A 9,788-nucleotide genomic window follows, 5' to 3' on the forward strand; every position below is an offset into this window, starting at 1 on the left:
AAAAGGTTCCAATAAAAATGTGTACAGCTTTATTTCCGCCACATTTGGCAACATAATTATCTCTTAATGATTTGTCCTCTCAAATTTCAGCACTGCCTTTGCATTTCATATGATACAGTCAGCCTCAATGTGAGTAAGAGTTTTCGTGTCCATGAGTTCATCTTTAGGATGCTCTCCGTCCGCTGGGTGCCGTTTGTCTGAAGGGGCAGAGAACAAGAAGGAAGCATTTCCTGCATCCAGTCTCAGGTTGTTTGGTGGTCCAATGTCACACAGCGTGCTCTGATTTGATCAGATCCAGAATCAGCTGGATGGTCCTCTCACCTACAACAGACAAGGACAAGAATCAGATCTGGCAAAAAAATAAATAAAATAACTTTACTCATATTTTTATCCACAGAAACATCTGCTTGAAACCTGTAGAGCTTTATATTATTAACCTTTATGTGAGTTTATTCAGAAATGTACATATATTACTAACAATACAGGATTCTGTCATTATTCTGACAGTAAGATAAAAATAATGTGTTTTTTGAACATTAAAGCATTAAAGACCCAGAATAAAAGTATGAAGCAGAAAATGAGCACAATATGGGAACTTTGAGGAAGATTATAGCTACTATTTTAAATTCCACACGTAAAACCATTCCTTGGCCTTCTATCTATTAATTATATTCAAAATGCACAAAGGTACAAGGTAATCAGTACTTGTACGCATTTTTCGTGCCATAAGTTGTATTGAGACGCTTGAGTTTACCTTCCAGACTCATCCTTGGGTTCTCCAGCTTCTTTTCGAGCAGAGAGTCCATTAGCTTCCTAAGATGCTTGAAGATCACACCAATCCGAACAGGAGCCTTTGAGGGGGAACAACATGGATTTAATTAATAAGATCTACTTCATTGGCCTTCAAGTTTGCAAGAAAACTGCTGCTGTTACAGAAGAGAAACCAGAGAAACCCTGGTGACCTCTGACCTGGAAGTGGATCCATCCATCCAGAGTGATGAGCCTCTCTCTGTGCTGAATATCAATCTCACCTCCGAACAGCATCATGGGGAAAGGAGATATCAGAGTGGTGTCTCGCAGGTAGATCTTACTGTACTTCACCTGTGGATTCACTTTAATTAGCACCAAAGTGACCTAATAAAGCAGATATTAGACGTGTACACTCGTCCCCCGTACCTTCTCCTGGTACAGCAGCCAGCCGTGTGTCTGCAGGTTGCGGTTAACAGACGAGGGGTGGACCTGAGCCTTGCCTTGGGGCGTCTCCACCGTGCAGGCCACTCGCTCCAGCACGTCCACGGAGGGGGTGCACAAAACCCGGGCCACGCTGTCGTAGAGCCCCGCGGTCAGCACCGCGTTCAGGATGGAGATCTGCTGCTTGGACAGCGAGGCCGCCTGATGCTTGGAGCGCGACGACCAGAAACCTGCCTGCTCCATCATCCTCATCAGCTCGTGCTTCACATCCTGGGAAGAAGAGTGAAACACATGAGATTAGACAGGAGGTGGAAGAGAGAGATGATCTGACTCAAACTGACAGTCACAGTTACGAGTGTGCACACAGTTGTGTGTTACCTCTATTGTGAGGAGAGCTGTACGATTGAGGAAGTGCTTCCTGCAGTAGGACATTTCTGCTCTCTGTCCGTCAGTCTGTGAGTTCTTCCACCTGACAGCAACGACAGGTTAACAGAAAAGTAGGTCAACAGAAAGCAGAGAGAGATGTTGAGCTATCAAGATCGATTATTTCAGATAAGTGTCAGAAAGCTGATAGATGATTTACGCTTTTGCTAAAATCGACTCATGCACATTATGAGTCACTGAGCTTCCTAAGTAGCAATAGTTTGTGCAGTGGTGCCGAGTGACAGTCTCCTGCTGCACAATCCACTACTACTTCCGACAGCACTACGGCTCAGTCTGCAGGTTTGGTTTCTCATTAAAAACATCTCAGTGACATGAAACACACAGTCTGTCTTTGTCCATACCCCATATATGCACTGTATATCGTCAGGTGATCGGAGTTGGCCAATGCCAGGGCTGATTTGGCCAGGTTGGCTTCCTCCTTCCTGTTCATCGGTGTGGAGAAGGGAGACTTCTCCGTGATGGCTGCCGCGATGGTCGCCTGAAACAAATTTCTTATTAATATTCCTTCGAAGCTAGGAAACTAATCATAATTCCAAACATAGAGTGATATAATATAGTAACAGTAGTAATAATCCTTAGGTTATTGTTTGTGTGTTTGTTTTCTGAATAACGAGGCGGTGGGACGTACGATGGGGTCCAGGCAGCCGAGGATGGCTCCATAGATGAGCATCTTGCCAATCTTCACATTGACGGGCAAACTGGCCAGGTGGAGTCCCAGAGGGGTGAGGAGGTGATTGCTGGGGTGACACGCACCGATCTTCCTCAGCAGGTTGACGGCGTTGCTGACAGACTGGGGCTGTGGAGGATCCAGCGCTCGGCTGAGGAAGTCCTCCGGGGAGCCGTACTGACATTTCTACCAGAGGGGAGAGAGGGGGAGTGAAGAAAAGCTTCGATAATGTTTCCATGTGTGGTGTCTGAATGGTTTATATACCATGATATGTAGGCAAAGCTCCTCCAGTGGGACTCGAAGTATCTCTGGAATGGAGTAATCCATGAAGGAGTCAAACCTGAGGAGGTTAAACAAGAGTAGAACAGATCAGCACCGGACCGTAAACAGGAATCTGAGAACAGTTCATGTTTGTCCTTTTTTCCCCTCCATGATGGATTACCACCCTCCGTACCTGTACTTTGGGTAGAGTCTGAAGCAGAAGCCGTTTCGGACACGTCCTGCTCTTCCCTGCCTCTGGAGGGCGCTGGCTTTGGAAACAAAAGTTTCCACCAGAGAGCTCATCTGGCTGCTCTCATGGTACCTGAGTGTCACAGCACGCTGGAGTTAAGTCTCTACAACAAAATAATAATTACACCACATTGGTCTAGACTGAAATATCTCAAGATCTTTCAATCAATGTTTAGCATGTCTGGCAATTTACTTCCAGGAGGGTAGAAGAGAGCTGAGAGCAGCGATCTGTTTTAGCTTCATAAATAAAAAATCTAACAACCATATCATGATATGTAAGACTTCTCTGGTGTTCAGTGTTCAGGTGGCCTTACTTATTTTCTTTTGTCTTTCCAGTGTCGATGACAAACACGACGTCAGGGATAGTCACACCTGTCTCAGCAATGTTGGTCGACAAGACAATCTTAAAAGGGAAGCAAAGACATTTTCAGAACTTGTGAATGTTATTTCTTACGGAGCACCACAATCATGTTTTCGTTTTATAACAAACAAAAGAATCAGCTGTAGTGTGAGATCGTTTGAACAGAAACAGAAAGGACTCTGCTGAATCCTTTAACATTACTTTTGATTGTTCTGTTTATTTATTATTCGAGGCTTTATCACAAAAAAGTACCTTTCTAACTCCAGAGGGTGGCACTGTAAAAGCAGCACCCTGGTCCTTTGATGAAAGAGTCGAGTGCAGAGCGACAATCCTGAACCTGAAAGAGCCGGCCACAAACCACAGTGAGCCAAATACAAACGTTAAAAGAACAGTTTGTGCGTTTCACCTGCTGGAGGATCATTTTGAGTGTACACTGGATTACAGTACATTACATCAGTCAGTGTTTGTCACCTGTTTTTGTCTCTGAACCTCTTGTCTGAGGAGAGCATGTCGTACAGCTGCTGGATGTGTGCCAGGCCTGGGAGGAACACGAGAATGGCTCCATCCAACTCCGCAAACTGTGGGGATTTATCTGGCAGAGCGTAAAAATACAAACATTTAACTCAAGACTTCGGTACTCCGTGCTGTATGACACAAGCATGATGATGTTTTGTACCCAGGTAGGCGACGAGCTCAACCAGTAAGTCCATGTTGATCTTATTAGGGTTCATGTACTGCAGCACGTGCCGAGTCCTGCTACTGAAGTGGTCCAAATCTGGACCCAGGTCCCAGCCGGCAGAAGAGTCCCTCATTATCATCTCCTGGAGGAGGCAGACAGGGTTACACATACATAGATCACACCACTGATCACGCCATGCATACTGTGTTGCAGAAAGGTGGTGTTACCTGGTGTTGCAAAGTCTTGCCACCTTTATGCGTGACAGCGATGCTAACTTCCTCCTCTTCTTCAAGAATTTTCTGGCTGTACTCCGAATCCTTCTCCAGGACGTAGCCCATCTCCTCCACTATGTCTTCTAAGTGGGACACCTGGAAACAAAAAACACAGGAGCTTCAGAATATCCTGGTTCCTCCAGCTTGTCCCTGAAGTCCACAAACACAAACTGAAGCTCCTCTTACCTCCACTGGGAAAGTCCTGCCAGGTATGCTGATCACAGGGCAGCGGTTGAAGTAGTTGGAGAACTTTTGACAGTCCACTGTGGCGCTCATGAGGATCAGCTGCAGGTCTGATCTCCTCATAACAACATCTTTCAGGATGGTTAACAGGAAGTCTGACTGGACACTGCGCTCATGGACCTGAGGAGATGGAGGTGAGGACGTAGGATAAGATGGATGATGAAAGGAAGCACAGGAGCAGATTTTCCAACTCAGTGTCTTGTTAAAAAAAACGCATTTCTGCATCAAGCCTAAATTATTATCTTGCTGGCTTTTTGCAGGCACGTAGACACCAGCTGTCATTGTTAAGTACCTTTCTGCCATCTAGTGACCGTTCTTTTTGTTCCCAACTGACAGGGTGAAATATTGTTATTACATTTTAAATTAATTATTTAAATGTAACAATATGGCCTTGGTGTGGAAGATTTTAAAAATGTGGCGTTTATGACACGTGATATCATTTGAAAATGTAAATGACAGTTGTCAGAGCACGAAACCAACGACCTGTTCATCACGACACCGCCAGTACCTCGTCTACGATGATGTGCGTCAGGGAGCTGAGGTGCTTGTCGTGCTGTAGTTTCCGAAGCAGAACTCCGGTCGTACAGTACAACAGGCGGGTCCACTCCCCAGACTGATTCTCCATCCGGATCTGGTATCCACACAGCGACGACTGAAACGAGATTTCAACATGAAACGTGATCGTTAAAGCAGGTGACGGTGCATCCTTTCAGCCCACAATATCACGGGTCCATCAAGTATTGAGACGTCTTGGTAAAAATGTATTTCACCTTCGACCCCGGTCCATCCTCGCAGCCGAGCTCCTGGCTGACCCTGCAGGCCAGGCTCATGGCGGATATCCTGCGGGGCTGCGTCACCACGATGTTGCAGGGCTGAGCCTCCTTACCTCCTGTTAACAGCTCCTCCAGGATGAACTGAGGAATCTGAGTACTCTTTCCACTTCCCGTCTCACCGGCCACCACCACCACACGGTGGCGCTGTAGAGCCTCAAGGACACGATGCCGGTGTTGGAACACAGGAAGCTGCTGTCGCTCTGCCTTGTAGGTAAAATAACTGATTAATTACTTGTTATCAGTTTGTGTATCTTTAAGATTAAAACCTCTGAGGATATCTACCTGCAGTTTGTGGGCCATAGAGGACTTCTTCAGCTTCTTTAAGAGCTCTCTGGATGCCTCAAGTGCTCCTGCCCCTTCCTTCCTCGAGCCTCTTTTCTCACTCTTGTCCTCCAGATTGTCTACTCCTTCCCCAATATCAAGTCCAGCCAGGTTCTCCCAGGACTCTTCAGGCTCATCATCCGCATCCCCACCCTGCCCCAGCTGGCCTTGAGATCTAGATTCTTCCCCTTGGGTCTGGTTCTGCTGCTGTTTGAGTCTGGTCAGAAGCCGTGAGATGAACTGGTCTCGAGGTTTGTTGGCAGCAGTGCGGGTCTCCTCCTGTTTCTGCTGCTCGCTGTCTCTCCACTCCAGCCACACGTCTCTGTAGGTTGGAGGAAGGAGCTGGTGCACCGACTGAGAGGGGTGGCAGTAAATGAATTATTAAGATGAGTGAAGATACGACAGAAAATGTGAGTCAAGCAGAAACAAAAACAACAAAGGTATCCTCCACATGTATTACCTGTCCTTTAACCAGGGTGTAGAGTGCCAGTGTGGCTGCCAGATGTTGAGCCTGCATGCTGTCCTCAGTCACGATCGTCGGACAAACCTCAAGAACATCATCCGGCCTCTGAACACGCACCCTGATCAATACAATCAGTACAAAATATTCCCATATTTAGTTACATACTGATTAAAAACAATGGTGTGTATGAGCACAATAACACAGAATTGTAAACTTACTTGCATCTCCAGTATCTACCAGCTGCGACCTTGTGAAAAGCCGGTGCTGGACTCTTGGGCAGGTTCTTCCGGACCCAGTCGATGAGGAACTGTTTGGGGGACTTTCCCGTCCAGCTGCGAGCAGTGTAGTCGAAATTGCGAATGTCCTTTGGCTCATTCTTTTTCACAACTGTGAAGGAAAATGGAACAAAATGATCAGTAAAAGGACTTTTTTCTCAAAGCCCTGTCTATTTTTAACCTTTTGCGAAACTTTTTATCCATTTTCCCCAAAAACTGAATAAACATTAATGGCTATCAGCAACACTTCAAAAATGTGAAAACATTTTTTTTTAAATAAATCAGAATATTCACATCTGGACTGTTATGTTTAATGTTTTTTAAATGCATGTTCATTTTTTTTTTAAATGTGGACCGCAGCAAATAAACCATAATAATACATTTTATATGCAAGTGATGTGTCAGACTCCTCAGTTGGGCTAGGGTCCGCAATATGGATGTGACCTACATGTATAGAGCATCTATTTCTGAGGTACTTTACAATATATTACGCCTGAATTGCAGTTTTACAACCTGAAGTTACAACGTTATATTCACTAAATCCAATAAAACACTTTGAACATGTTGTGTTGAAGTCACATGATGATTGAACCTTTCTCCGCAGGAGGCTCCTTTTCTGCTTGTTCGAATAACTTGAAGCTGAGGTCTTCTTTGTCCTCGCTAACAGGAAGTACTTTCTTTTCCTTCTGAGGCGCGTCGACCACTTTTAAAGCCGGGTTGAAGACGGGGTGGGACTCCATTTGCTTCATTTCTAGAGACAGGAAATACATGCATTTATTTGTCGGCGTTGTTATATCTAATTAGAATACAAGCGATGCATAATTTGTGGTCCTTGTCCCTGATTAGGATTTTGAGGAATAAAACACATGATATTACACTCTAAAATAAACAGAAAAAACTAACAACAAAACAGACATTGACAAGCAGCCACTACAAACAGTGACTGTAAACATAAAGACATTTGTTCTATATAAGTCAGAAAGTATGTTGGAAGAAACTCTCATCTCTGCATGTGAGGACTGAAGCACACCCACCTTGCTGTATGATGCGTATCCTGTCCTGTGCCATCCTCTGGCCCGGCTTGTCTGCTTTTGTCTTGGCAGCAGCTGCCATTTCTTTTGCGTCATACAGCTGAGCAGTGAGGATCAAATACCTGTCGTTCTACACAGCAAGAAGCAACACACACAGTTAATACACCACGTCACATACTTTACTACAGCAACATAACTCTCTGAGTCCATAGAGGTGCTGAAAAAGACAAGTCTTCCATGCTGCCTTCGAGCTACAGAAAAAAAGAATCTATTCCTTTAATTTTTAAAAAGAGATCTCAGTTTTAAGTAGCTTTAATTTCACTTACTGGATCAAACTTTTCATCCAGTTCAGGATTGTGTGTCTTCTTCCCTCCTTCCTCTTCCTCCTCCTCCTCCTCCTCCTCTTCACTGCTCTGCTCTGCGTACCTTAAGATCCAGTCCTTCATGCTCGCAGCTTCATCCTTCTCTGTTGCCTGGCAAAACACCACATACATACAGGTCAATTTGGTCTGACAGTACACAACTGTATGGCTAACACATGCATAAACACACAGACAAACCTTGGCGGTCTCTCTGTGGGTGTTGGCGGGCGCTTTGGGGCTTGTTGGAGCAGGTTTCTGCTGAGCAGGAGGCTGGAACCTGGGCCTGCTCCTCTGGTTCTCCTCCTGCATCTGCTGGCTAAAACCTTCTGGCAGCTCATCTGATGTACAGACAAAATATGAAGAAGGTCACAGATTTCATCAAGAGCTACACAGTGATGAAATCATAATGACTGCTGACGCTCGGTTACCATCTTTAAGGTTGAGGCAGAGCCAATCGAGAGCGGAGTGGAGATCGCCTCCGTACAGCACGCTGCTCTTCATCGCCTCCTCAATGTGCTCTCTCTTAAAGTTGAACTTCTGCAGAGCTGTGTACAGGTCCTGGAGGCCCAAACAAGACAACATGAATGCATTCAGTCATGGAAACAGATCTAAGAGTCAGAGGGATGATTTTGTCTTTACCAGCAACTTCTTGCTCGTAAGTCTGCCTGATATGGGCCCTTTGTCTCCATTCTCCTCTCTGAAGTCGTTGATCAGCTTGATGATTTTCTTCTCCAGGTCAGCCTGGATGGTAACCTGTGTCAAAGTGTTAATAAATCATTATTAACGTTTTGAAGGTGAAACTCACTTGATTAAATGGATGAGACTGTGTCAGTATGTATAGTATTTTAATGTGTTGTGACTTACTTTAAGAATCGACTTGTCCGAGACTCCACCTGTGTCAACCTGGGCTGCGTTGGCAAGACTGTAGGTCTTCGGAGCTGGAGGAAAGAAAAAACATAATTGTCTTAGCTTGTTGTTTCATTGCACAGATATAATTTTGAACAGTAAAGTTCAGTGTTGAGCAGCAAAATATTCTGACTTTATTTACATATCTTCGTCACAAGTGTTTTATAACCACATTTGAGGGATCGTAGCAAAAGATGTGTGTATATCGGCCGATATATATATATATATAATATCGGTAGCAGCATCAGGCCAGTATCTTTACTAGTAATGGAGTAATATTTCAGTGATGTGACTGTACTCATACTTGAGTATAGATTTTCAGTACCCTTGGATCTGTTGATGCTGAGTTTATTTTTTAACAAATACACTTTATTTTTTAGATTTAATCAACAACATGTCAAGCAGATGTGGCTCCACCACCATTCAAGGGTTTTTATTTTGATAAATATGTATTCAGTTGGTTACAAGATTAGCTGTGTCGTCTGACAATTGTCTAATGTACAGCCTGTTGTCACCTTAGTATGTTTACCCATCTGACAGGCAGCAGTGTGTCATATTATGAGATGAAGAAAGGCAACAGAGAGACAATTATGAAGCTGATTCTGCTTAGCTGTTGCAGTTGAAGTACACTAATATATCTCACAAACACAACACAACATACAGGGCTGAACATGACAGTATGAACAGCTCTACAATACAGAAACATTCAACACAACACCTCCACATAGCTACAGCATGAAAATGACCACACCAGCATCTTTTTAGACAACGTCACCGCCTGGCGACTGGTAACCAGTCGTGTTTGTGAATCTATTACATTAACCAGGTAACACCCACCTTTTGATTTGCTCTCTTTGGCTGGTTTAGCCTGTTTGCTGCTGCCTGGCTGTTTCTTCGCCTCCTCCACCACGCCGTTCCCCGCTGCAGCCGCACCAGTCCTGCCCGCTGCTGCTGCTCCAGCCGCCGCCGGGGCCAGCGGGGTAGCCGCTTGCGCCGCTGATTTCTTCTTCTTTCCACCCATTATGTCACAAAACACTGCCTGTCTGCGCCTCCTCTATGTGGCTAGGTGATGCCAAGTCATATACAAAGTCGTGAGAGGTGGTGGCGGCTGCGAACAGAGAGCGAAAAATAACGCTAACGTGTGAGCTTCTCCACATTCATGTCAGGCAGGGTAAGGTTTGGACCGCACGGCTGCCGTAGTACCCGGAAGTATTACCGGGGCACAACCTC

The 9,788-nt window shown here is 45.0% G+C and overlaps 1 protein-coding gene across 1 annotated transcript; it reads right to left on the reverse strand.

Moving 5' to 3' along the window:
- Positions 1-12: 12 nt before the first annotated feature.
- Positions 13-9,758, reverse strand: dhx29 (DEAH (Asp-Glu-Ala-His) box polypeptide 29). The gene is made up of 28 exons (XM_084384086.1): positions 9,396-9,758; positions 8,517-8,590; positions 8,292-8,405; positions 8,081-8,210; positions 7,851-7,990; positions 7,617-7,763; positions 7,294-7,420; positions 6,852-7,010; positions 6,203-6,371; positions 5,982-6,102; positions 5,483-5,875; positions 5,138-5,404; positions 4,876-5,019; positions 4,311-4,487; positions 4,080-4,220; positions 3,850-3,994; positions 3,645-3,765; positions 3,426-3,510; positions 3,127-3,215; positions 2,757-2,885; positions 2,567-2,642; positions 2,264-2,488; positions 1,977-2,113; positions 1,570-1,660; positions 1,177-1,461; positions 970-1,101; positions 755-851; positions 13-321 (listed from the first exon to the last, which is right to left on the reverse strand). Exons 1-28 carry the CDS (start codon positions 9,577-9,579, stop codon positions 266-268), a joined length of 4,155 nt encoding a protein of 1,384 aa, XP_084240212.1. The 5' UTR covers positions 9,580-9,758; the 3' UTR covers positions 13-265.
- Between the last annotated feature and the right edge of the window lie 30 nt (positions 9,759-9,788).

Source organism: Pagrus pagrus, assembly GCF_965226575.1.
Source record: "Pagrus pagrus genome assembly, chromosome: 19".
NCBI lineage: Eukaryota > Metazoa > Chordata > Actinopteri > Spariformes > Sparidae > Pagrus > Pagrus pagrus.

Bases quoted from the DNA above. Each gene is read 5' to 3' on its own strand.
- dhx29 (XM_084384086.1), bottom strand. From the start codon at position 9,579: ATGGGTGGAAAGAAGAAGAAATCAGCGGCGCAAGCGGCTACCCCGCTG. The intron at 8,211-8,291 runs GTAAAGACAAAA...TTGGGCCTCCAG, and splicing joins TTACGAGCAAGAAGTTGCTG to GACCTGTACACAGCTCTGCA. The intron at 5,405-5,482 runs GTAGATATCCTC...TTTACCTACAAG, and splicing joins CTATGGCCCACAAACTGCAG to GCAGAGCGACAGCAGCTTCC.